Source organism: Pongo abelii, chromosome 1 (assembly GCF_028885655.2).
Source record: "Pongo abelii isolate AG06213 chromosome 1, NHGRI_mPonAbe1-v2.0_pri, whole genome shotgun sequence".
NCBI lineage: Eukaryota > Metazoa > Chordata > Mammalia > Primates > Hominidae > Pongo > Pongo abelii.
In genome coordinates this window covers 218,020,285-218,048,253 of record NC_071985.2, presented here as the reverse complement: position 1 = coordinate 218,048,253, position 27,969 = coordinate 218,020,285, and the positions used below count along the sequence as shown (strand labels likewise).

The 27,969-nt window shown below is 49.5% G+C and overlaps 1 protein-coding gene across 3 annotated transcripts in view; it reads left to right on the top strand.

Moving 5' to 3' along the window:
- Positions 1-708: 708 nt before the first annotated feature.
- Positions 709-27,969, top strand: part of PLEKHM2 (pleckstrin homology and RUN domain containing M2) — a 50,506-nt gene continuing 23,245 nt past the window's right edge. For 2 of the 3 annotated variants that reach the window (XM_024252868.2, XM_024252866.2), the window contains exon 1: positions 709-995. In XM_024252868.2, the coding sequence (XP_024108636.2) occupies positions 936-995 (60 nt within the window). In that variant the 5' untranslated portion in view covers positions 709-935. The remainder of the gene's footprint in view (positions 996-27,969) is intronic. The other variant, XR_008516730.2, reaches the window with a different exon arrangement.

The following is a 27,969-nucleotide window of genomic DNA, read 5'->3' as shown; positions in this document are numbered from 1 at the left end:
CGGGCTAAGAGGGTCTTGGGGTCCCTGGCCAGAGTTAGTGGGGTGCACTGGGGTCTCCGAGGAGGGGTCTGTGGACTAAAGCGGGCCGGCGAGAGGGGGCCCAGGGTCTGTGGGTGTCTCGAGTCTCTGAGGAGGGCCGGGGTCTCAGGGTCTGTGGGGGTCTCTGGCCTGTGGGGTCGGAGTCTCCAGAGTCCTTGGGGCCTGTGAGAGTCTCTGGGGTTTTGAGGGGGGGATCCTGTGGGCTGAGGAAGGCTGTGGGGAGGGTCTCGGGGTCTCTGGGGAGGGCCAGTGCCTCGGGGTCTTTGGGGGTCTCTGAGGAGGGCTGGGGGCTCAGGGTCTGTGGGGGTCCCCAGCAGGTGGGGTTGGGGTCTCCGGAGTCCCTGGAGTCTGAGGGTGTCTCTGAGGTCCCAGAGGGGAGTCTATGGCCTGAGGAGGGCTGAGGGGGAGGGTCTCCAGGGTCTCTGAGGAGGGCCGGTGTCCCGGGCAGGCGGGGTCGGGGTCTCCGGAGTCCCTGGGGTCTGAGGGTGTCTCTGGGGTCCCAGGGAGAGTCTGTGGCTTGAGGAGGGCTGGGGGCGGGTCTCGGGGTCTCTGGGGAGGGCCGCGGCCAAGTGTCTCTGCGGGTCTCCGGGTCCCCGGAGTCCCCAGGCGCAGGCGGGCCCTGGCGCCGCCCCGCCTGACATCAGTTCCTGCCGCCGCCGCCGCCGCGGCGCACAGCCCGCGGCCTCCTTCCCCGCCGGCCGCGCTCCGGAGCCGCCGGCCCGCGGTGGAGCGAGGGACCGGGCGAGGCGAGGGCCGGGCGGCGGGCGCCGGGCCCCGCGGCCGGCACGACGGAGCCCCCGTACGGCCGGCGGCAGCGGTTGGCGGCGGCCCCCGGCCCCCGGCGCGGGAAGCGGCGGCGGGGCGGCGGCGGCGGTGGCGGCGACGGTGGCAGCGCCATGGAGCCGGGGGAGGTGAAGGACCGGATCCTGGAGAACATCTCGCTGTCGGTGAAGAAGGTGAGCGCGGCCTCCCTCCCGGCCGGGACCCCTTCCTCGCCGCGCCCCCCACGCCCTCCGGCGGCGCTCGCCCAGGCCGGCGACCCTCCTGCCGCCGGGACTCGGGCCCCCCGCCCTTCCCCTCCGCGACCCGGGGGGCGACGAGCCCCGGGCCGGTAGACGGGAAGCGGCGCGGCTCACGTGAGCGCCGCGGCCTCGGAGCTATTTTTAAAGAACAAAGTTGAGGTCAGCATCCTCGGAGCTTCCCCAAACCTGGCCCGGGGCCCTGCCCTTCCGGAGAGGGGTCAGCGACCCTCCGGTCCCCCACTGGGGCAGCGGCGACCCCGGGAGCTCCTGAAGGAGCCCCATGCAGCCTCCTGCGGAATCCGCTGCATCCCCGGGTCCCCCCGCCAGGCTGGCGTCGCCCAGGGTCTGGCAGTCAGGGTGGAGGCCAGTGATAAGCAACTTCACTTTCCCAGGGCCTGGGTCCCGGCGACATTGCCTCCGCTCCTGGGAACTCCCCTGAATAATCTTGCTCAAGGATGGTAGCTTTGAAGAGGTTCACTAGGGGCTTTGATTATAAGAACCTGAAGTACATGGGGATTGCATTTTGGATGCTGATCCGGGGAACCGGGTGACACCACAGACACCTTGCTGTGGGGCTTGCCGCAGTAAACATCACTGTCCCAATTCCAGGTAGAAATGAGTACATACCTGTCAAGGGCATGTATTTGTGATGAAGTTGGCATATCCGCAAAAGGGTCCCGTGCTAGAAGGTAGAATCCATATTCTGACATTTTTGGGCTGGATGTAAAAATAAAATAATAATAATAATTTTAAAAGAATCCATATTCACTGAAAACCTAAATGGCCAAATCAGAATGGATTTCTCTCTCCCTCTGTGTGTGTGTGTGTGTTTGTGTAATTTGAATTCCTGGCTCACCAAATAGTCTCAGAAACTGAAAAAAAAAAAAGAAAGAAAAAAGAGAAAGAAAATGGCTTGGGTGAGGGACTCAGCAGCTTATTTTACTTGAAGAAGCAAAATGAACAGAATTAATTAGATCAACCATCATATTTAAATAATTGTCTGTTTTCCCACTTAGATTCCTCAAAAGCAACACAGGCAAGCTATTTTACCTTTCATAAAGATAAATGTGACTTAAAAAGAAAATAGATTCTCGAATTGCCCTTGCTGAAAACGTTCCTCTAAAAGCACAAGTAAAATAACATTGCAGAGATCCAACAAGAGTTTTACGTAGTTTTACTGAGCTTTGCTAATGTAACCGGGTATGGTTTTTGCTTACTCAAGGAGGGCAGGATGAGCAAATACTTTGTTGAGAAGTAGTATATCTTTCCTAATGCAAGAGAAAGGAACACAGGTGACCTTTCTAATCTAATCAGGGCTGATTGTGGCTTCAGGTAGGCCCGGCATTTGTCTTTGGATTTCAAACAAATGAATGGAGAAGTCCGTGATGGAGAGGCGGTAGACATGGGGCACCCTGTCACATGTATAAGCATGAGTCTTTTGAAGGCAGAGATTCACTCTGTAAATCAGGCTGTCACTTATGAGAGTTAGGTGTGTTTGTTAAGATGCATATAATTGTAGGTGTTTGGACAAGGACACTTTATTGAGCTGGAACGCACCCCAGAAAATGTCACACACTAGAAACTGCAAACCCATTCCTGGGTGTATCACAACCAAAGCCATGGCCAGCATCATCGTTAGGAGCATGGATTCTGGAGTCCAGCTGCCTGATTGAATCCCCACCCTGTCAAATTAATAACCCTGTAACCTTGGTCAGGCTTGTTAACCTCTCCATGCCCCAGTTTCTTCATCTGTAAAGCAGGGATAAAATTAGGGTTGTTGTGAAGTGTTTTGTTGTTGTTGTTTGTTTTTGAGACAGAGTCTTGCTCTGTTGACTGGGCTGGAGGGCAGTGGCATGATCTCGGCTCACTGCAACCTCCACCTCCCAGGTTCAAGCAATTTTCCTGCCTCGGTCTCCCGAGTAGCTGGGATTACAGGTGTGCGCCACCACACCCGGCTAATTTTTGGGGTTTTTTTGTTTTTGTTTTTGTTTTTTTTTTTTTTTTTTGAGATGGAGTCTCGATCTGTCGCCCAGGCTAGAATGCAGTAGCCCGATCCCGGCTCACTGCAAGCTCCGCCTCACGGGTTCACACCATTCTCCTGCCTCAGCCTCCTGAGTGGCTGGGACTACAGGCGCCCGCCACCACGCCCATCTAATTTTTTGTATTTTTAGTAGAGACGGGGTTTCACCATGTTAACCAGGATGGTCTCAATCTCCTGACCTCGTGATCCGCCCGCTTCGGCCTCCCAAAGTGCTGGGATTATAGGCGTGAGCCACCGCGCCCGGCGTCTAATTTTTGTATTTTTAGTGGAGATGGAGTTTCACCATGTTGGCCAGGCTGGTCTTGAACTCCTGACCTCAGGTGATCTGCCTGCCTCGGCCTCCCAAAGTGCTGGGATTACAGGCGTAGTGAAGTTTTAATAAACATATGTAGAGTGTTTAGCAATGGATCCTGACCCAGTCTTAACTGGTAGATTTTTTCTTTGTGGAAGAGCCCATTCCTCAATTTTACAAGGCTTGAAGATGGCTCAAGTGCCTCACCACCTAAAGGTCATTCTACAACACCATTTGTTCTTGGTAGCCACTTCCTCTGTGCGTTTGTTTGAGAAAACTGCGATATGATTCTTGCATCATAAATTACATTTGGTTTTCTGAATCAGAGTGTCTGCTTTACTAGGAACCTGTTAGTTTGGCTACAGCAGTAGACATTGAGGACAGCAGTCTTGGGGTCAGATTTGTCCTTGAATGCCAGTCTCACCTAAATGTGTTATATAACACCTTGAGAGTTGCTTTGCCTTTTTTCTTGCATCCTACCACCAGTAAATGGTCTTACTGGTCATTTTATAAGGATTTTACATGAAGAAAATGAGATGCGTATTTCTGCAAGGAAAGATCCATTGTGTATTTCTATATTTGCAGAGTATTTTAGAACTTTTTATGAAAATGAAGCATGCCTACAGAAAAGTGCACAGGTCCTGAGCGCCTGTAATCCCAGCACTTTGGGAGGCCAAGGCAGGCAGATCACTTGAGGTCAGGAGTTCAAGACCAGCCTGGCCAACATGGTGAAACCCCATCTCCACTAAAAATACAAAAATTAGACGCTGGGTGCAGTGGCTCACGCCTGTAATCCCAGCACTTTGGGAGCCCGAAGCGGGCGGATCACGAGGTCAGGATATTGAGACCATCCTGGTTAACATGGTGAAACCCCGTCTCTACTAGAAATATGAAAAATTAGCTGGGCGTGGTGACGGGCGCCTGTAGCCCCAGCTACTCGGGAGGCTGAGGCAGGAGAATGGTGTGACCCGTGAGGTAGAGCTTGCAGTGAGCCGAGATCAGGCCACTGCATTCCATTAAGCGGACAGCTTAATGAGTTCTCACAAGTGAAAACACCCGCGTATCCAGCACCCTGACCAAGAAACAGAACATGACCATTATCCCAGAAGGCCCCTCTTTCCCCCTCCCAGAAACTACACCCTCAAAGCAACCACTATCCCCAAGGAGTATTGTTGAGTTCAGCTATTTTCATACTTAGATTTTGTGATGGTGAATACCCATTATAACACTAGACAGGTGAAATAGCTGTTAATCCATCTTAATCCAAGGCAACCTGTGGTCTGATATGGACACATCATAATTCCTGAGGGTTAGAGAGAACTGGAGAGTTTAATAATTAACATGATTAAATGAAAATGGTAACAATAGGCCAGGCATGGTGGCTCACGCCTGTAATCCCAGCACCTTGGGAGGCCAAGGTGGATGGATAACTTGAGGCCAGAAGTTCGAGACCAGCCTGGCCAACATGGTGTTGGCCCATCTCTACCAAAAATACAGAAATTAGCCAGGTGTGATGGCACGTGCCTGTAGTCCCAGCTACTTGGGAGGCTGAGGCAGGGAAGCGCTTGAACCTGGGAGGTGGAGGTTGCAGTGAACTGAGATCGCGCCACTGCACTCCAGCGTGGGTGACAGAGGGAGACTCTGTCTCAAAAAAAAAAAAAGGAAATGATAACAATAGAAAGCAAATTCAATTAATATTCAATTCTAGAAACAGAGCTAGTAGCAGAAACATCTCAGATGCTGCCAATAAAGCCTGTGGTTGCCGATTTGTTAATAGTTAAAGAGAAATGTCCAAGTCAACGACAGCTTTGGCATTTTTGAATCAGCATGTGGTTCTACTAAATAACATCATCTCCAGGGGAGGGAAGGCAGGCAGTGATTTTCCCAAGTTCTGTTTTTGAGGAGCAGGTGTGTCTGCTGCATATGCCTGCAGAATGAGCAAAGACTATATGCCATAAGAAGCAACCTCCTGGCCAGGCACGGTGGCTCATGCCTGTAATCCCAGCACTTTGGGAGGCCGAGGTGGGCAGATCATCTGAGGTCAGGAGTTCGAGACCAGCTTGACCAACATGGAAAAACCCCATCTCTATTAAAAATACAAAATTAGCTAGGCATGGTGGCGCATACCTGTAATCCCAGCTACTTGGGAGGCTGAGGCAGGAGAATCACTTAAACCCGGGAGGCGGGGGTTGCAGTGAGCTGAGATCACGCCATTGCACTCTAGCCTGGGCAACAAGAGCAAAACCCCATCTCAAAAAAAAAAAAGAAAAGAAAAGAAAAAAAGAAATACTGGTAGAGTTCAGAGAAAGAGAAGAAGCAGGCATTCAAGACAGAAGAAACAGCCTAGGCATCCCCAAGGAAGTGGGGCCCTCCAGATGGTCTTCTGAGGACAGGCATGACCTGTCTTAAGACGGACCTGTCTTAAGATTGCCAGGGTTTCTGCAAGAAGCGGCTGGAAAGTGCTTTCTGTGGAAGCCATGTAGCCTAGCGGACACAAACGCAGGCTTCAGAGGTATGCAGACTTGGGCCTGGGTTTGTAACTGACCATCTCGATCCTGGCAGACGACTGGACCACTGTTCGCATCAGCAGTGAGAACCTACTAGTAATGTTATAATGATAATTCAATTCTATGAGAGAACACACTTACAGCACTTAGCACAATACCTTGCTTAGAGTCAGGCCTAAATAAAAGCCACCATTACTACTTGCAAACGTCTCCGTGGACTCTGCAGATCACCCTTGTGCAGTCTTCAGTGAGTGTTGTTTTTCTTTCTTTTTTTTTTTTGAGACGGAATTTTGCTCTTGTTGCCCAGGCTGGAGTGCAGTGGCACGATCTTAGCTGACTGCAACCTCCGCCTCCCAAGTTCAAGTGATTCTCGAGCCCCAGCCTCCCGAGTAGCTGGGATTACAGGCATGAGCCACTATGCCTGGCTAATTTTGCATTTTTAGTAGAGACGGGGTTTCGCCATGTTGGCCAGGCTGGTCTCAAACTCCCTACCTCAGATGATCCGCCTGGCTCAGCCTCCCAAAGTGCTGGGATTACAGGCGTGAGCCACCGTGCCCAGCCGAGGTTTTTTTTTTTTTTTTTTTTTTGAGACAGTCTTGCTCTGTCACCCAGACTGGAGTGCAGCGGCGTGATATTAGGCTCACTGCAACCCCCTCCCGCCAGGTTCAAGCAATTCTTGTGCCTCAACCTCCCAAGTAGCTGGGATTACAGGCATAGACCACCACGCCGTGCTAATTTTTGTATTTTTAGTAGAGACAGGGTTTCACCATGCTGGCCAGGTTGGTCTCGAACTCCTGGTTTCCAGTGATACACCCACCTTGGCCTCCCAAACTACAGTCGTGAGCCACTGCCTCTGGCTTCAGTGAGAGTCTTATACTACACTGCTCTGTTTCTTCAACCTCTAACTTTTTCTTAAAAGGCCACATGGTAAATATTTTCAGGCCATATAGTCTTTGTTGAAACTGCTCAAAAGCAACCAAATGTGTATGAGTGTGGCTTTGTTCTAATAAAACTTTATTTAGAAAACTTTATTTACCAAAATAGGTAGCAGGCTGGATTTAGCCCACAGGCAGTAGTTCACATATGATGCATGTGTTCATATGAAAAAGTCCTTGCCAAGGTAGGCCAGGGATTACTTCCAGAGAAGTTGGCGCAACCAGTCCTGTAGTTAACCAAATCTCTATTGTAGCTGTGTTTTTGCACATTATATTAGGCTTGTGGAGTGAACATGGACACTTGTAAATCCCATCATGTGTCCCTGTATTCAGTTATTCAAAACTATTTAGCGAGCACCTTCCCTAGAACCTCACCATCATAGGCCCTAGGAAGGTTCTTATGAACAGGCAGATGAGTATCTGCCCTCATGGAGCTGACATTCTAGAAGAAAAAGAAGGTGATAAATTCGTAGACAAATACAGAGATGATTTCAGATCATGGTAAGCATTATGAAGTCATTAAAGCAATGTGATAAAGAATTGGCAGGGAGGTTTGCTTTGAGACCATCAGGGAAGATTCCCTAAGGCAATGACATTGCATCCTGCAAGGGACACCGAGTAGGATAAGAGAATGAAAAATGATTCTTTTTGTGTGTGTGTTTGTTTGAGACAGGGTTTCACTCTGGCCCAGGCTGGAGTACAGTGGCACCATCATGGCTCACTGTAGCCTTCGACTCCTGGGATCAAGCGATTCTCTCGCCTCAGCCACCTGAGTAGGTGGGACTACAGACGTATGCCACCACGTCCAGCAGTTTTTAATTTTTTAGTGTGGAGACAGGGTCTCACTATGTTGCCCAGGCTGGTCTCGAACTCCTGAGCTCAGGTGATCCTCCCACCTCGGCCTGCGTAAGTGCTAGGATTATAGGCATGAGCCACTGCACTTGGCCGTAAAATTATTCTAAGAAAATAAGTAGTTGTTTTTAAGAACACACAAATAGCTCAGAAGTATATAAAATGAAAAGTAATTGCCCCTGTTCTCCTACCCTTTAAAGGGGATAAATGAATTGTAATAGGGTTACCATCGCTCAGTTCCTGGGTCCTGACAACCTTCTCTCGCCTCAGTCTCCCACCCACTTCGGTTTGGGCAGACAGTGCCCCACCGGCGTCTGCTCTGAGTGAAGTTCTATTTCTGGCCAGGCACACTGCCTTGAGCAGGAGTCTCCCAGTCCCCATTCAGGATCGGGATTTACTGGCGCTGGTGAACGAGCCACAGCTGTTGTTCAGCCCAGCCTGTCTGTGCGGTTGAAAAGGCTGCCTTGTGTGGTGAACTTTTTCTCATTTTTCTACTCCCGAGATAGGTTAGATCTGCAAGTACAAAAAAATTAGCTGGGGGCGGGGAGGCGAGGCGGTGGGTATAGTGGCTCACAACTATAATCCCAGCACTTTGGGGGGCTGAGGTGGGAGGATCACTTGAGTCCAGGAATTCAAGACCAGCCTATGCAACATAATGAGACCCTGTGTCTACAAAAATAAAAATAAAAAATTAGGTGGACATGGTGGCACATGCCTATAGTCCCATCTACTCAGGAGACTGAGGCAGGAGGGTCACTTGAGCCCAGAAGTTCGAGGCTGCAGTGAGCCAGGATCATGCCATTACACTCCAGCCTGGGTGACAGAGTGAGACCCTGTCTCGGGGGGAAAGAAAAAATAGCTGGGGTAGCTCATTCCTGGAGAGGGACTGGTAGGTAGATAGATGTAAAAATTGTATTGACTATTTGGTTTACATCAATAGTTTTGTTTCTCTGTGGCTTTACAGAAAAACTCGTAAGAGTTTTAAATGTTCTCAAAATCCCTAAGGACCTGAGTCACCAGGACAAAGATTTACATAAAATAGTATCTACACACACATGTTACAAACTGAAGTGTTAAGGGTCAGTGTGCCTTCTCCCTGTTCCTCTTCCTCCGCTTCCTAAATTCTCAGTAGCTATTTCCCTTCTTCTTTCCTCTCTCCCAGAGTAGAGGCTGTCTGGTGAGGGCGGGGAGGGACCTGAAGGTCCCTAACCCAGAAACCATGTTGTGCACAGAGGGATCCTGACCCCGTGAGTAACTCCACCCAGGCTCAGAAGTAGATACTAGTGGAGAAGTGATAACCGCTTTTTCTGAGCCCTGCCCATTCACTTTTTTCGTTTTTTGGTTTTTTTGTAGAGACCGGGTCTCCCTGTGTTGCTAAGGCTGGTCTTGAACTCCTGGCCTCAAGCCTTCCTCTCACCCTAGCCTCCCAAAGTGTGGGGGTTACAGATGCAAGCCACTGTGTCCATGCCCCATTCACTTTTTCTTTTTTTAATGGAGTTTTGCTCTTGTTACTCAGGCTGGAGCACGGTGGCACGATCTCGGCTCACTGCAACCTCCTTCTCCCTGGTTCAAGTGATTCTCCTGCCTCAGCCTCCCAAGTAGCTGGGATTGTAGGCATGCACCACCATGCCCAGATAATTTTGTATTTTTAGTAGAGATGGGGTTTCACCATGTTGGTCGGGCTGGTCTTGAACTCCTGACCTCAAGTGATTCACTTGCCTCGGCCTCCCAAAGTGCTGGGATTACAGGCGTGAGCCACTGCACCTAGCCACACTTTTTTTTTGGAGACAACGTCTCTCTCCATTGCCCAGGCTGGAGGGCAGTGGCGCGATCTCGGCTCACTGCCACCTCCACCTCCTGGGTTCAAGCGATTCTCCTGCCTCAGCCTCCTGTGTAGCTGGGATTACAGGTGCCCACCACCACACCTGGCTAATTTTTGTATTTTTAGTAGAGATGGGGTTTCACCATGTTGGCCAGGCTGGTCTTGAACTCCTGGCCTCAAGTGATCCCCCTGCCTTGGCCTCCCAAAGTGCTGGGATTACAGGCATGAGCCACCTCACCCGGACCCATGCCCGTTCGCTTTTAAGATGTGGTTCTCCTTTTACGAAGTGCTTCTCTGACATCAGGTTTCTGTTGGAAACCTTGTGACACTGTGTGGTCCTTTCCATCCCATCACAGAACAGCCTGGGCTTGCTCTCTACATAGCTTGGCTGTGGCTTAGGCCTATCCAGATTGAAAGGCCCTGTGTGATGATTTGAGGCCAGGCAGAAACTCACTGGGGTTTAACAGAAACAGGTCACCATCTGGCAGCAACAGGCTGTTCAGACGGGGCTGACTGTCTGTGGTCACTCTGCCATCATGACTAACAGTCCGGAGCTTCAGATGGAGCAGTGGCCTCCCTCAGAACTCATCCAGCTGGAGCCCAGTGTGAAAAGAAATTCCAAGCAAAACTAAAATTCTGCTGCCAGCTGACGCAAATGTTAGGTCTGGAAACGTTGAATAAGAGGCAGAGTGGTCCACACAAGCCTTAATGTGGAAAGGCAAGAGCTGGTGTTCAGTTCGTGACAGTTGTGAGGAGAAGAACGTTGGCATTTGCAGGGATTGTGGGGCTCCTGGCTGGGTCATTCCTATCTCAGGAGTCTCCAGTGCCCATCTCAGGCATCAGGATTCACCACAATGGCAGGAGTGCTGCTGGAGCTGGCAGTGCCCTTCTGTCCAAGGGAAGCAATAGAGCTTTTCTCATGACAGAAAGCTCTCTGGGTTGCCACCTCTGCTGATAAAACAGGTTTCTTGGCCAGGTGTGGTGGCTCATGCCTGTAATCCCAGCACTTTGGGAGACCCAGGCGGGCAGATCACAAGGTCAGGAGTTTGAGACCAGCCTGGCCAACTTGGTGAAACCCCGTCTCTACTAAAAATACAAAAATTAACTGGGCATGGTGGCGTATGCATGTAATCCCATCTCAGGAGGCTGAGGCAGGAGAATCTCTTGAACCCAGGAGGTGGAGGTTGCAGTGAGCCAAGATTGCGCTACTGCACTCTAGCCTGAGCGACAGAGTGAGACTTCATCTCAAAAAAAACACAAAAAACAAACAAACAAACAGGTTTCTTCTCAGCCTGGGATCTGGGAACTGCCATGCAACAGAGAATAAACAACTCTGGGCCCCGAGCTCTCCTCCTTGAGAGTCTAAACCAGGCAGCAGGGCCGGTTGGTTTGGGTGAAGTCTCCTTTCCAGCCCTGTCCTCCTTGGTGTTGCTCATTCAAGGTGCAAATGTCCTAGAACTTCCATTTGAGGCAGGTGAATAAGGATGATTTCTGGGAGAGTCCTTTCTGTGGGAGATTAAAGTTTAGGCCATTGATCTATCAGTGATTGAAACCATCCAGGGTCCTGAGAGCTTCTCCTGACCTCTTGCCAGTGAAGCAGGTGGCCCTCTAAACAGATATTCTCCTCCATGCTGTGTATTTTGTTTTGTTTTTTGTTTTTTTGAGACAGAGTCTCACTCTGTTGCCCAGGCTGGAGGGCAGTGGCGTGATCTCTGCTCACTGCAACCTTCACCTCCCGGGGTCAAGTGATTCTCCTGCCTCAGCCTCCCAAGTAGCTGGGATTACAGGCAGGCACCACCACGTTGGGCTAGTTTTTGTATTTTTAGTAGAGATGGGGTTTCATCATATTGGCCAGGCTGGTCTTGAACTCCTGACCTCAAGTGATCCACCTGCCTTGGCTTCCCAAAGTCCTGGGCTTACAGGCATGAGCCACTGCACCTGGCCTCATGCTGTGTACTTGTAATTTATCTTTTCCTCCTTTGCCTGTAAGTGTCTACAAACATTGCACAAATACATAAGGAAGAAGGTATTCGTTTCTTATAATTCCCTTCCTCCCCAGATAACTGTATTTAACAGTTGGAACTAACAGATTCTGAAAAACCCAATATTATGCGAGTACAAGGAAGGAACTGATGCATGCTTGAAATACACAAAAATCTCCAAACTTAATTTTTGAGGGTAATCAACCTTCATTGTTGACACTTTTGCTCCGAGTTGTGTTTGGTATTCACAGACTGCTGGGGCAGGAGAGTCCTGGACATGTCGAGAGGAAGGGGAGAAAGAAAACCACCTGAATCCTTAATGTTTAGTTTATTCGGCACCTGTTACATGCCAGGCCCTGCAGTTGGCATGTTTACGTGTGTTTCCTGGGTCAGTGGCCCATGATGTCGGGGCACTTTGGGTTTTTTGGGGTTTTTTTGGACAGAGTTTTGCTCTGTCACCAGGCTGGAGTGCAGTGGTGCCATCTCAGCTCTGTGCAGCCTCTGCCTCCCAGGTTCAAACAATTCTCCTGCCTCAGCCTCCCAAGTAGCTGGGATTACAGATGCCCATCACCACGCCTGGCTAATTTTTGTATTTTTGGTAGTGATGGGGTTTCACCATGTTGGCCAGGCTGGTCTCCAACTCAGGTGATCTGCCCGCCTTGGCCTCCCAAAGTGCTGGGATTACAGGTGTGAGCCACCGCACCCGGCCTTGGGGTTTGTTTTTTGAGACAGGGTCTCGCTCTGTCACCCAGGGTGGAGTGCAGTGGTGTGATCTCGGCTCACTGCAGCCTCGACCTCCCGGGATGAAGTAATCCTCCTACCTCAGCCCTCCTGAATAGCTGGTACTACAGGTGTGCACCACCACGTCCAACTAATTTTTTCTATTTTTTTTTTTTTTTTTGTAGAGATGGAGTTTTGCCATGTTGCCTAGGCTGCTCTGAAACTCCTGGGCTCGAGCTATTCTCCACCTTGGCTTCCCAAAGTGCTGGGATTACAGGCATGAGCCACCACACCCACCCAATGCCTGTTTAACACATGAGGGAATGGAGTTTAGAGAAGTAAACCGCCAGAGGTTATTAAGCTCACAAGGAGCAGGGCTGGGATTCGAACCATTTTCTGGCTCTTGCTCTTTCCATTTCTCTGACCCTTTTCCTTCTCCATGGTGTTGGTCTTGAAGTAACAGACAACACGTCCCCAGGGGTCAGTCTGGGGGCCAGTCCTCCATAAAACCATCTAACAAATATTTGTTTTTATTGTTTTGTTTTGAGACGGAGTTTTGCTCTTCTTGCCCAGGCTTAGAGTACAGTGGTGCAATCTTGGCTCACTGCAACCTCCGCCTCCTGGGTTCAAGCAATTCTCCTGTCTCAGCCTCCCGAGTAGCTGGGATTATAGGTGCCCGCCACCACGCCCGGCTAATTTTTGTATTTTTAGTAGAGACGGGGTTTCATCATATTGGTCAGGCTGGTCTTGAACTCCTGACCTCAGGTGATCCACCCACCCCGGCCTCCCAAAGTGTTGGGATTACAGGCGTGAGCCACCGCACCTGGGCACAAATATTTGTTGAGTGAGTATTATGTGCTGAGCACTCTTCTAGTCATAGGAATCAACAGTGAGCAAATCCTACCAAGCTCCTTCCCCCGTAGGGCAGATATTCTGGAAGAGGAGACAGACATCAAACAAATTGCAGTGGGATAGGTGTACACCCCAAGTCCTCCCTAATGTCCTTTACTATCCACTATGGATTTGTAATCCAGGAAGCTCCATCATGCTTTCTAGCCTTGTATTTACGTTTTCAGCCTGTAGAATATCTGACTGTATTGCACGGGCCTTGGAATGGCAGCAGGGGTCCCCGCAGGATCCCCCAGCCTAACATTGTGATTTAGACAGTGACAGGGTGAGCATTTCTCTCGGCCATACTTGGGTTGTCTGGGTGGGGGAGGCACTCATGAGGTGGTGTTGTAGGCACAGGAGAGGAAAAGGGAAGTAAAAGATGAACATGCCAGCTGAAGCTTCTGTGCTTTGAAAGCCTGGTTAAAACGAGGCTTTGAAAAACTCCCTTTTCCTCCGCCAGTGCCACACACAACACTGAGCGTGCAGAGCTCAGAAAACCGAGCTCAGGGTCTCTGCCAGCTCCTGCTTCCGTCCCAGCAGTAGAAGAATGGAGTAGAATCGTGTGCACTCTGTTTTTCAGGCCATTGACTGGCTTCTAGGTCTCTGGTGTTCACTGAGGGGCCCCTTGGCAGAACCTCTTAGCAGTTTTCTCCCCACCTTAAGAGGAGTCCTCGGTCCCTCCATAAGAAGTCAATCCCTGTGCTGAGTTCTGAGCCAGAGGAATCATAGTACCTTGAGGCTTGCACACTCCCCTTCCAGGAAGAGGAAGCATTTAGCTGCTTTTGGAAACCATGTTCTGTCGATTATGCTAGAGATCTGTGCCCAAGTAGGCTAGCCACTTTCAGCTGTCATTTTTCCTACACCACAAAGAAAGCACAGAAAAATGAAATCCACAGAAAAATGAAATGCACAGATAATTCAAGTACCTGCTTTTTTCCAGCTTTCCCCCTGCATGTCTTTCTTTTTATTGAGACAGGGTCTCACTCTGTCACCCAGACTGGGATGCAGTAGTGCAATCGCAGCTACCGCAGCCTCTGCCTACCAAGTAGCTGGGACTACAGGTGTATGCCACCATGCCCAGCTAATTTTTTTTTTTTTTGTACATTTAGTAGAGACAGGGTCTCGCCATGTTGCCCAGGCTGGTCACCCCCTGCATATCTTTCAATAGAGCTGCCAGTAAAGCAGAGAGCCTACCAACTCTCCAGCAGAAGGACTAATGAGCAGTAATTTCGGAGGTGGGCAAAGAAACTTGTGCAATTGGCTGCTGTATTTAGTGGCAAATGAATGGTTAAGAAGCATTGATTTCACCAAACTTGCTTAAAGATCGATGCAGTCCCATGGTGGATAAACCCTTTATGACAGCTCTACACATTGGGGGACTTTACCAGACCCAGGATGCCACCCAGTCTGGGCACACGCCCTTCCTGGCTAGGGGCATTGACTGCCCTTCTAAGACATCGCTGAAGGACAGCATTTTTCTTTTTAATATTATTTTTATTTTTTATTTTTAGAGACAGGGTCTTGCTCTGTCACCTAGGCTGCAGTACACAACCATAACTCCCTGCAGCCTCAAGCTCCTGGGCTAAAGCAATCCTCCCGCCTCATCATCCCAAGTAGTTGAGACTATAGGTGCGTGCCACCAGGCCTGGCTAATTTTTTAGTATTTTGTAGGGACAGGGGTCTTGCTATGTTGCCCTGGCTGGTCTTGAACTCCTGGGCTCAAGCGAACTTCTTGCCTTGGGCTCCCAAAGTGCTGGGATTATAGGTGTGAGCCACCACTCCCGGCCAACAGCATTTTTCTTTTTCTTTCTTTCTTCTTTCTTTCTTTTTCTCTCTTTCTTTCTTTCTTTTTTTTTTTTTTTTTTTTTGACATAGTCTTGCTCTGATGTCCAGGCTGGAGTGCAATGGTGCAATCTTGGCTCACTGTAACCTCTGCCTCCTGGGTTCAAGCGATTCTCCTGTCTCAGCCTCCCAAGTAGCTGGGATTACAGGTGTGCACCACCACACCTGGCTAATTTTTTGTAGATTTAGTAGAGACGGGGTTTCACCATGTTAGCCAGGCTGGTCTCAAACTCCTAACCTCAGGTGATCCACCCACCTCAGCCTCTCAGAGTGCTGGGATTATAGGTGTGAGCCGCTGTGCCTGGCCAACATTTTTTTTTTTTTTAAACATTTTTCATATAGAGCAACTAGCCTCATTGTTTTTGAATTGCAAGATCTCTGATTGGTTCTTATGCAGGGGTGATTTCTGGGCTTTCTTGCTCTATAATTCACTATAATTTGATTGCCATTGAGAATGAAATATTTTCCAGGCTATGGTGCAATGGAACCTCAGGTGAAGGATTTTAAAATTAGGAGAGTAGGCTTGACACAGTGGCTCATGCCTGTAATCCCAGGATTTTAGGAGGCCAAGGCAGGAGGATCACTTGAGCCTAGGAGTTTGAGACCAGCCTGGGCAATATAGTGAGACCCCATCTCTATTATTTTATTGTTATTATTATTTTATACTTTAATTTCTAGGGTACATGTGCACAATGTGCAGGTTTGTTACGTAGGTGTACATGTGCCATGTTGGTTTGCTGCACCCATTAACTCGTCATTTACATTAGGTATTTCTCCTAATGCTATCCCTCCCCTCCCCCCACCCCACGACGGGCCCCGGTGTGTGATGTTCCCCGCCCTGTGTCCAAGTGTTCTCATTGTTCAGTTCCCACCTATGAATGAGAACATGCAGTGTTTGGTTTTCTGTCCTTGTGATAGTTTGCTCAGAATGATGGCTTCCAGCTTCATCCATGTCCCTGCAAAGGACATGAACTCATCCTTTTTTGTGGCTGCATACTATTCCATGGTGTATATATGCCACATTTTCTTAATCCAGTCTATCATTGTTGGACATTTGGGTTGGTTCCAAGTCTTTGCTATTGTGAATAGTGCCGCAATAAACATCCGTGTGCATGTGTCTTTACCACATCTCTATTATTAAAATAAATAAATAGGAGAGTGGGCCGGGTATGGTGATGAGGTGGGAGGATCGCTTGAGCCCAGGAGTTCAAGACCGGCCTGGGCAATATAGTGAGACCCCATCTCTATTATTATATTACATAAATATATTAATCTAGGAGAGTAGGCTGGGCGTGGTGGTGTCCGCCTATAGTCCCAGCTACATGGAAGGCTGAGGTGGAAGGATTGCTTGAGCCCAGGAGTTCGAGACTGTAGTGCACTATGATTGTGCCTGTGATGAGCCACTGCACTCCAGCTTGGGCAACACAGTGAGCCCCCATCTCAAAAAAAAAACAACAAAAATAAAATTAGCAGTGTACATCGGAAGCATTGCGGTTCCCTGGGGCTGGTGAAGTGGCAGACACCCAGCAGCTGAAGCCTCTGTTGACATCTCATGTTGTCTAGGAGGGAAGCAACTGGGACATTCCTGACGTGGTCCCCTAAATCCTGCAGAGCCCCGTCGCTGAAGCCCTGGGGATGGCCCATGGTCCCTGCTGCTCTGCCCTCCTCAGTTTTTTGTTTTTTTTTTAAATTTTATTTTTAGAGACAGGGTCTCACTCTGTCACCCAGGCTGGGATGAGCACTTCTGGGTGGTGACAGCTGATGTCCGGACTGCTTTATCTCCAGGTGGGATGAAGCAGAAGGAGCTCCAGAAGTAGCTACCCCTGTGCGTGAGCACACCTGGCCAAGACTCTGCAGTACAGTGGTAGGACGATGGCCAAAGCTAGGGTGTGCAGGAAGTGCCCCTGTCTCCCTGGGCTCTGGTCTCCCTGCCTATAAAATGAGGGTTGTGGCTAAGTGATTATTTTTCTGATTTTCATTACATTCAGTAGTCAGTTTCATTCACTGATAACTTCTCCCTCTCCTTAACTCCAACTCCCTTCACACACCCTTCTGCACAGGGCAGGACATTCTTACTGAATGGGAGGCCCCAGGAAACTCTGCTTCCTAACCAAATGGTTTCTAAGGGCTCTTTTGCTCTTTGATAATGAAATTCCTCAGCCCTGGCCAGCACCCAGCCTTGTCTTAGATCGCAGGGGAGAGTCTCTACAGAAGTGCTGCTGGCAGTGGTGATTTATTCCTTGGATCACATGAAAATGGGGTTTACTAGCCGGGCGTGGTGGCTCACGCCTGTAATCCCAGCACTTTGGGAGGCCGAGGCAGGTGGGTCATGAGGTCAGGAGTTCAGGACCATCCTGGCCAAGATGGTGAAAACCTGTCTCTACTAAAAATACAAAACAATTAGCCATGCTGGTGGCGGGCGCCTGTAATCCCAGCTACTCAGGAGGCTGAGGCAGGAGAATCACTCGAACCCAGGAGGCAGAGGTTGCAGTGAGCTGAGATCATGCCATTGCAATCCAGCCTGGGCAACAAGAGCGAAACTCTGTCTCAAAAAAAAAAAAAAAAAAAAAAGTCGGGGGGGATATGTTATTAACTGGGCGTGGTGGCTCACGCCTGTAATCCCAGCACTTGGGGAGGCCGAGGTAGGTGGATCACCTGAGGTCAGGAGTTCGAGACCAGCCTGACCAATATGGTGAAACCCCATCTCTACTAAAAATACAAAAAATTAGCCGGTCATGGTGGCGGGTGCCTGTAATCCCAACTACTCGGGAAGCTAAGGCAGGAGAATTGGCTGAACCTGGGAGGCGGAGGTTGCAGTGAGCCAAGATCTTGCCATTGCATTCCAGCCTGGGCAACAAGAGCACAACTCCATCTCGAAAAAAGAAAAAAGAAAAAAAAAAGGTATTATTAGTCTTAGGAAGCTTGGCTAAGACTTAAAATACCCCAGCTGGCCAGGCACGGTGGCTCACGCCTGTAATGCCAGCACTTTGGGAGGCCGAGACGGGTGGATCACGAGGTCAGGAGATCGTGACCATCCTGGCTAACACAGTGAAACCCCGTCTCTACTAAAAATACAAAAAAATTAGCTGGACGTGGTGGCGGGCGCCTGTAGTCCCAGCTGCTCAGGAGGCTGAGGCAGGAGAATGGCGTGAACCCGGGAGGCAGAGCTTGCAGTGTGAGCCGAGATCGTGCCATTGCACTCCAGCCTGGGCAACAGAGCGAGACTCCGTCTCAAAAAAAAAAAAAAAAAAAAAAAAAAAAAAAAAAAAAAAAGACCCCAGCCTGCCTGCCTCACTTGTTTGTTTATTTTCTGCTCCCTGTGTCTTTCTGAGGGGATGGGTGGTGAGCACTGGCCCTTCCCTTACATTCAGAAGAGGCTGTGCCTGAAGCTGGAGCAAACTGCTGCTGATGCAAGCTCGGGGGGGGGCGGTTGTTATGGTGGCCTCCCTGAAGGGACATTCAGTAGTTGCAACCACATGGCCCTTCTGCAGCTGTCACTGATACGGACGGGTCCCCCAAAGGTAAATGACAGCAGGTAGCTTGAGCTCCACCTTTCCTCTGGGGATCTGCCTTGTAAGGGAGGAATGTCTGTGAGACCAGAGGGGCAGTTCGCCCAACCAGTGACCATGCTGTGAGTAGAATTCCCAGACGCAAGGTGGGCAGTGGCATGTCACTTTCCATGGGACACGTCCTCACCCACCTTGTACCTACAGCATCGCCATGTGAGGGGCAGCCTCCAGGACTCAGTGGGCCAAGAGGGCCCCTGCAGTGCAGTCTGGCTTGGAGGTTGAGATGAGCTTATTTAGCTATGGCCATCGTGGATGTAATCCTTAAAAGAGGTGATTGGAGGTGAGGTGGGTGGTAATCCACCATTCTTCAGGTGGGTTTTTTTTTTTTTTTTTTTTTTGAGATGTAGCCTTGCTCTGTCGCCCAGGCTGGAGTGCAGTGGCACAATCTCAGCTCACTGTAACCTCCGCCTCCCAGGTTCAAGCAATTCTTTTGCCTCAGCCTCCCAAGTAGCTGGGATTACAGGCATGTGCACCACCATGCCCAGCTAATTTTTGTATTTTTAGTAGAGATGGGGTTTCATCATATTGGTCATGCTGGTCTCGAACTCCTGACCTCAAGTGATCGCTCCGCCTTGGCCTCCCAAAGTGCTGGGATTACAGGCATAAGCCACCGTGCCTAGCCTTTTTTTTTTTTTTTTTGAGGCAGGGTCTCACTCTATTGCCCAGGCTGGAGTACAGACGTGTGATCATGGCACATTGCAGCCTCCAGCTCCTGGGCTCAAGTGATCCTCCTGCCTTAGCCTTCCGAGTAGCTGGGACTACAGGCATGCACCACCATGCCCAGCTAACTTTAAAAAAAAAAAAAAAAAGTTGTTAGAGACAGGGTCTTGCTATATTGCCCAGCTGGTCTCAAACTCCTGGCTTCAAGCAATACTCCCGCTGACTCAGCCTCCCAAAGTGCTGGAATTACAGACATGAGCCACAGCGCCCAGCCCTCAGGTGGGGTCTGTTCTGCTTTTGGATTTCCACCTCCTAGACCTGTCCTGCTGAGGCTCTTCCAAACACTGTTGTGTAAATAACGTTTGGTCTCCATGGAGCCCACAGGGAGGCTGCTGTTACCTGGCGGCCTTCTCCCTGGGCATCACAGGAGAGTCGTACCCACCAGGCCGGGCCGGGCAAGGTTTCTTAGGTATCCTTAGGTCTGTGTCTGCAGTGGCTGAGCAGGGGTGGGGCAGGCGCAGTGGTGGAGCCCCACAGTGGCCAGGCAATTAAACAGGCACGCTTACAGCCATCTGTCCAGCCTCTCCTGATGTTGTTGGAGCAGGGGTTTTTATCCTGCTCTGTAAATAGGGAAGTGTGATCCCCTGCTCCCCTAGTATAGCCTGCGAGTTGACAGCAGAGTTAGAATCCAGATCGCCCCTCTTTTGGGCTGGGCAGGGTTGCAGCCTCTTTTTGATCTCGTCTGACGAGGAAGAAAGGAAGGATGTCACTTGGAACTGTCTTATGTTCATTTGGCTGTTTATCATCTTTCACAGCCACCTTTGAGTTAATTATTAGAGACCAATCTGGAAGGATTTCTTCGTATCAACCATAGTACTAGAAATTGTTTTGTGGGTGTATGAAGATCAGAGAGAGACGGGACAGAGAAGGCTGGGCTGTGGCAGCTCAGAGCAGAGAGTGGGGCTCACCCTGATTAAAATTCTCTGAGTCAGGCATTTCTTGGCTTGTTGGAGTGTACCACCCACACTTCCCCGAAGCAGTCTTGTGACGCCCAGCCTTCCCAGAGCGCCTGGGAGCCCCGTGCTCCTGGCTTTGGGAGAGTCTGGGATGAGCTGAGCCAGCTCTTCCCGGCCCTGGTGCCTGAGCACAACCGAAAAATCAGCAGCAGGGACAGGAGAGCAGCTGAGCAGGTCTAGAGCGTGGTCTGGGAACATACCTTTGAGACAGAGGCCTCAGAGTCCGTGGACCTTAGGGAACCACCGTGTTAAAAAAATTACCTTAAATCTGAATCTCTCTCTTCATTCTCAGCCGACCTTGCTTACTTTTGAATTTTCTTCTGATGACAACTTTTTCATCCTCCCAGCCCGGAGCATGCTGGCCCACCTGCTTGTGGACTCTCCTTTGTGGCCAGAGGGGTCCCATCCTGTCTTTCCTGGGCAAGGACGTTATTTCTTTACTCTACTCTGGTTTTCCTGCCCGACTCCCTCCGTCCCTCCCTCCCTTCCTTCCTTCCTTCCTCTTCCTCTCTCTTCTTCCACTTCCCTCACCCCCTCTTCTGACCCAAAATAGGCAGAATGGCATACTGAAGCCGCATGTTCAGCTCTTATCATCACCGGACAGTCTATACCACCAGCCCTCTATTATTTTGAAACAGATTTCCAGACATCCATAAATATTTCAGTACGTATTGTTAAAAAATGAGGATTCTTTTCTCACATGACCCAATATTACAAAAAATTCACAATAACTTTTTCTCAATATCATCAAATATTTGCTGTTTCGAGTTCCAGCTGCCTCATCACTGTCATGTTTAAATGCCTCATTTGCTGATGCGGGATCCACGCAAGCTCCTGCCCTCTGTGATGAGCGCCCATCAGGCTGCTGCCTCTGCCCCTGCCCCTATGCCCATGTGCTTTCCTCACGGTCCCAGCACCTCCCTTTTAGGCCCCTGCTGCCATGACCCTGGCGACTGACCACACCTGCCCTTGGGAAACTTTCCTCACTTGGCTTCTGGAGCACACACTGCCCACGTTTTCTGCCCACCTCACTGGCTGTGCCTTCGTGGTCTAAGACAGTGATCCTAGCCCGGGCCAGGCATCAGGATTACCTGGAGTGTTGCAGTGCTGCTTCCTGTGCCCTGACTCCAGAGTTTCTGATGTCATTGGTCTGGAAAGGGGCCTGGGCATTGTTGGGCTGCGTGGGTGAGGACCCCTGGTCTAACGTAGCCCTGGCGGCTCAGTACTCAGACGTTCCTCCTGCTGCACACTCATGGCTTTCAGTGGCTGGCGGCGCCCACCTCCCCCTGAACTTCAGATCCATTTCCACAGCTGTGTCCTTGATGTCTCCACGTAGATATCTTTTTTTTTTTTTTTTTTTTTCCTGAGATGGGGTCTCACTCTATCACCTAGTTGGAGTGCAGTGGTGCAATCTTGGCTCACTGCAACCTCTAACTCCCAGACTCAAGCGATTCTCCTACTTCAGCCTCCCAAGTAGCTGGGACTACAGGTGTATTGTGCCATCATGTCCAACTAATTTTTTGTATTTTTGCTGGAGGTAGGGTTTTGCCATGTTGCCCAGGCTGGTCTCGAACTCTTGAGCTCAGGCGATCCACCCACCTCTCCTCCCAAAGCGCTGGGATTACAGGCGTGAGCCACTGTGCCCGGCCTCCACATAGATGTCGGATAGGTGTTCTGAACTTATGCCAGAGCTGAACTCCACCGATCCAGAAACGGCTGCTGTTCACCTGCTCAGACCATACCTCAGAACTGTTGCTGGCTCCTCCCTTTCCCTCATGCCCCACATTTAATCCATTGCTAAATCCCTGCGGCTCTGCCTTCAGACCCTGCATCTGACCCCTTCTCCTGTCCTCTACACTGTAGCCAGCTCCCAGCCCCCATTTTCCCATTGTCGGGGCTGCTAGCCTCCTAACCAACCTCTGCCTCCACCCTGGCCTTTCACAGTCTGTCTACTCACCATACAGAAACTATGGCAAGGCCGGATATGGTGGCTCACGCCTGTAATACCAGCACTTTGGGAGGCCGAGGTGGGTAGATTGCTTGACCCAGGAGTTCAAGACCAATCTGGGCAACATGATGAGACCCCATCTCTACAAAAAATAGAAAAACTAGCCTGCTGTGGTGTCGCATGCCTGCAGTCCCAGCTACTCGGGAGGCTGAAGTGGGAGGATCGATTGAGGCAGAGGCTGCAGTGAGCCAAGATCGCGCCATTGCACTCCAGCCTGGGTGACAGAGCAAGACCTTGTCTCAAAAAACAAGCAAGAAGCTTCGTAATAGTGACATCGGGTTATGTACTTCCCCGTTCTCAACCTGCCAACAGCTTCCCATCAAACTAGTAATGAAACACAAAGCCCCTTGCACGGCCTGTGTGGCTGTGCATGATCCGGCCCTCAGCTGCCTTCTTGACCTCATCTCATGCTGCTCACCCCCTCACTCCCTGAGCGCCAGCCACACCAGGCTCCTCACTGTTGCCCCTGCTGTTCCTCTAACCGGAATCCTTTCCCCCCGGATGCCACAATAGCCATTTCCTCAGGGAGATCTTCTTGGCTCCTTATTTGTTTGTTTCTTTGTTTGTTTGTTTTTATTATTATTTTTTGAGTTGGAGTTTTGCTCTTGTTACCCAGGCTGGAGTGCAGTGGCATGATCTCGGCTCACTGCAACCTCTGCCTCCCAGGTTCAAGCGATTCTCCTGCCTCAGCCTCCTGAGTAGCTGGGCAGGTATGCGCCACCGTGCCCGGCTAATTTTTTGTATTTTAAATAGAGACAGGGTTTCACCACGTTGGTCAGGCTGGTCTCGAACTCTTAACCTCAGGTGATCCACCTGCCTCAGCCTCCCAAAGTGCTGGCATTACAGGCGTGAGCCACTGTGCCCGGCTTCTGTATTTATTTTTTTCCCTCCGGGGGCTCCGTATTTATAACAGATTTCCACACCCTGCTTCATTTTTTTTATAGCACTTACTACTCCCTGATGCTATATTATATATTTGCACTAATTTATCTCTGCCACCGTGTCTGATATGTACATAGCAGGTGCTCAGTAACTGTGTGTTGAAATATGTGACCCTTCACGGCTTGAGTCTCCCCTTCTGGCCACTGCTGAACTGAGCTTTGAGCAAGAGGCAGCTCCTCAGCCGAGCCTATCACAAGTGTGCATTCCTTGCCACCTCTGCTCCAGGCTCCAGACCGAGGGCCAGCATGCTTCTTCTGTAAAGAGCCAGGTGCTAAATAGTTCAGGCTGTACAGGCCATGCAGTCTCTGAGAGAGACTCCGTCTCAAAAAAAAAAAAAAAAAAGAGTGCTTAAAATGTAGGCTTTGGGCTGGGCGCCATGGCTCATACCTGTAATCCCTAGAATTTGAGAGGCTGAGGCAGGAGGATCACTTGAGCGCAGGAGTTTAAGACCAGCCTAGACAACATAGCCTAGACAACATAGCAAAACTCCATCTCTACAAAAAAATACCACACACACAAAAAAAAAATTAGCCAGGTGTGGTGGTACATACCTGTAGTCTCAGCTATTTGGGAGGCTGAGCTGGGAGGATCACCTGAGCCTGGTAGGTTGAGGCTGCAGTGAGCTGTGATTGCACTACTGCACTCCAGCCTGTGCAACAAAGTGAGACCTGTTTCTAAAAACACTGCTCCACTTGCCATCATAGCACAAAAGCAGCCACAGGTGACACGTGAGCTGATGGGAGTGGCTGTGTTCCAATAAAACTTTACACACAAAACTTGGAGGTGGTCCCCTAGCCACCCTGCCCTAGACTCCCACGAATTCTGAGATTTTCTGCCTTTCCCCAAAATCCACATGAACAGAAAGGAAACACTCAGAACCACTTGGCAGTCTGATCAGCAGGATGAACTTCTTCCCAGAAGTGGGGAAAGCCCCTCCTGGAGCAGCTGCAGCTTTTTTTTAAAACTGAACAAGACACATCCTCACTCGGGAGATGCCAGTGTGGGGCCAAAGGACGGAGAGCATACCAGCAAGAGCTGTTGGTAGAGAAGCCACCCTGGCCACTCTCCTTGGTCTGTCTTCCAAGAAGCAGAAGTGGAGAAGACTCTGAGATCATGTGTACCATGGGCTTTTAGTTCTCATAGTTTATATTTATATTTACATTTTTTTGAGACGGAGTCTCGCTCTTGTCATCTAGGCTGGAGTGCAGTGATGCAATCTCAGGTCACTGTGACCTCCACCCCCTAGGTTCAAGTGATTCTCCTGCCTCAGCCTCCCGAGTAGCTGAGATTACAGGCACCCACCACTATTCCCAGCTAATTTTTGTATTTTTAGTAGAGATGGGGTTTCACTGTGTTGGCCTGGCTGGTCTTGAACTCCTGACCTCAAGTGATCTGCCTGCCTCGCCCTCCTAAAGTGCTGGGATTACCAGCATGAGTCACTGCACCTGGCCAGTTCTCATGATTTAAAAGAGCGGGAACTGCATTTTTCTTTTTCTTTTTTTTTTAATGGAGTCTCGCTCTGTCGCCAGGCTGGAGTGCAGTGGCACAATCTCAGCTCACTGCAACCTCCACCTCCCAGGTTCAAGCAATTCTTCTGCCTCAGCCTCCCGAGTAGCTGGGACTACAGGTGCACACCACCACGCCCGGCTAATTTTTGTATTTTTAATAGAGATGGGGTTTCACCATGTTGGCCAGAATGGTCTCGATCTCTTGACCTCGTGATCCACCTGCCTCGGCCTCCCAAAGTGCTGGGATTACAGGCGTGAGCCATCACGCCTGGCCCGGAACGGCATTTTTCTTTCTTGGGTTCCCCTAAAACGTATTAGGAGGGGATTTAAATAGAGTCTAACTTTACAAAAAATTTTTTAAAATAGAGATGGGGTCTTGCTATATTGCCCAGGCTGGTCTCAAACTCCTGGCCTCTAATGATCCTCCTTCATTGGCCTCCCAAAGAGCTGGAATTATACTCGTGAGCCACCATGCCTGGCTAGAGTCTAACATTTTACATACATTATTCATTCAGGGACCTCCAACCCAGGTTTGATGAAAAGACCTGGGTTTAAAATCTGTCTCTGCCCCTTACTAGCTCTGTGACCTACTTACGGGGTTGCGGTGGTGATTACATTACGTTTGAAAAGTGTGTCATCGTCATCATAGCTGCTAACATTTGTTAAGTGTTTATGATGTATCATGTACTTGATAAACACAGTGTAAGCATTATGAACCCTCATGGCAACCTATAGGGAGGGTCCTATTACTAAGCCCATTTTACAGACAAGAAAAACGAGTTTCGAGAGGTTAGGTAACTTGCCCAAGGTCATACAGTGAATGAGTAGCAGAGTCAGCATTCAAACCAAGTTGTCCGACTCCAGAATCCACACTCTTAACAGCTCTGCCACTGTCCTGATGCACAGAGTGTGCACTCAATAAATTACAGCCCTAATTGTAGTGGGTATTAGCTCTACCAGCAGGTATTGAGTGCAACCAAAGAGTAATTTGGCATAAAAGATGAGGATTGTGCTTCCAGGCTGGGTTATATTTGTTATACTCACCCCATTAATTCTGTTCTGGGGTCCTTATTTCTTCGATGTTTGCTTTCCTTCCACTTCTGTTCTTTCAGAGCCTTCTGATCTTACTGGAGCGGGAGGGAGGTGGTTACCAGCTGTGGCCTCATTACAGCTAAGAGAGTGCCACTGCTGTTTGTTTACCTTTATGTGCTTTGCTGCCCAGCTCCCAAAGTCTTTAAATAGCCACATGTGGCTAGTGACTACTGTATTGGACAGCTCAGGTCTAAATAGTCGTTTTATAACCCATTTTGCAGATGAGAAAAAATGAGGGTTAGAGAGTTAAGTGATTTGCCAAAGGTGCCCACCTCTGTAGTCGCAGAGCAACACTTTGGACCCGGGTTTCCTGCCTACAGAGCCTTCTTTCTCCACCACCGTGGCATATACACTCTTTGTACTGTACTTTTTGCAGAAATTGTTTCAAGGCACAGATTGCTTCCTAACTCATAATACCTGTGTAGATATGCAAGCCACCTTGAAATAAATGTGCAGGACATACCTAAAGAAAGCTATAAAAATTACCAAAGGATGTAAAAGAAGACCTGAATAAATGGGGAAAAGACTCCATGTTCGTGGATAGGAAGACTCAATATTGCAATATTATTTCCTCCTCCAAATGATCTCTGGATTCAGTATAATTCTAGTACAAGCTGGGCGCGGTGGCTCATGCCTGTAATCCTAGCACTTTGGAGGCCGAGATGGGCAGATCACGAGGTTAGGAGATCGAGACCATCCTGGCTAACACAGTGAAACCCCATCTCCACTTAAAAAAATACAAAAAATTAGCCGGGCATGGTGGCGGGCTCCTGTAGTCCCAGCTACTCAGGAGGCTGAGGCAGGAGAATGGTGTGAACCCAGGAGGCGGAGCTTGCAGTGAGCTGAGATCGCGCCACTGCACTCCAGCCTGGGCGACAGAGCGAGACTCCATCTCAGAAAAAAAAAAAAAAAAAAAAAAAAAAATTCTAGTACAAATCCAGAAGAAAATTGTAGTGAAATTTGATTAAAATAACGTACTAGAACAGCCAAAACAGTTTTGTTGTTGTTGTTGTTGTTTGAAACGGAGTCTCACTGGGCTGCCCAGGTTGGAGTGCAGTGGCATGATCTCGGCTCACTGCAACCTCCACCTCCCAAGTTCAAGCAATTCTCCTGCCTCAGCCTCCCGAGTAGCTGGGATTACAGGCATGGGCCACCATGCCTGGCTAATTTTTGTATTTTTTTTTTTAGTACAGACAGAGTTTTACCATGTTGGCCAGGCTGGTCTCGAACTCCTGACCTCAGGTGATCCGCCTGCTTTGGCCTCCCAAAGTGCTGGGATTACAGGTGTAAGCCACTGCACCCAGCTACCAAAACAGTTTTGAAAAAGAATGTTGAGGGGGCTGGGGTGGACTTGTTCTGCCCATACCAAAATGCTGAATAAAGTGAAAATTTTAAATGGAGGACCAGCACAGGAATATATAATAGGCCAACAACAAGTAGTTTTAAAAGGGGCATATTACATCACAAATCAGCCAGGCATAGTGGCATGCATTTGTAGTTCCAGCTACCCAGCAGGCTGAGGTGAGAGGATTAGGAAGAGCTGGACCATTAATTAACATTAATAAATACGAGGGCTGGGTGCCGTGGCTCACGCCTGTAATCCCAACACTTTGGGAGGCCAAGGCAAGCAGATCACCTAAGGTCTGGAGTTTGAGACCAGCCTGGCCAACACGGTGAAACTGGATCCTTACCTCATGCCATATATAAAGCTGGATCCTTACCTCATGCCATATATAAAGCTGGATCCTTACCTCATGCCATATATAAAGATCTAAACATAAGGGAAGCTGGCCGGGCATGATGGCTCACCCCTGTAATCCTAGCATTTTGGGAGGCCAAGGCAGGAGGATCCCTTGAGCCCAGGAGTTCGAGACCAGCCTGGGCAACATAGGGAGACCCTGTCTCTATCAAAATAAAAATAAAATAAATAAAAACATAAGGGGACCAAAAACCAGCAGTGAAAAAACAAAAAAGATCTAAACATAAAAACCAAAACCAAATTGTCCTAAAACTAAAAGAAAAAAGGCACTTTTGTGGCCAACCATGGTGGCTCATGCCTGTAATCCCCACACTTTGGGAGGCTGAGGTGGGCAGATCTCTTGAGCTCAGGAGTTCGAGACCAGCCTGGCCAACATGGCAAAGCCCCATCTCTACTAAAAAATACAAAAATTAGCCAGGCGTGGTCGAAGGTGCCTGTGATCCAAGCTACTTGGGAGGCTGAGGCAGGAG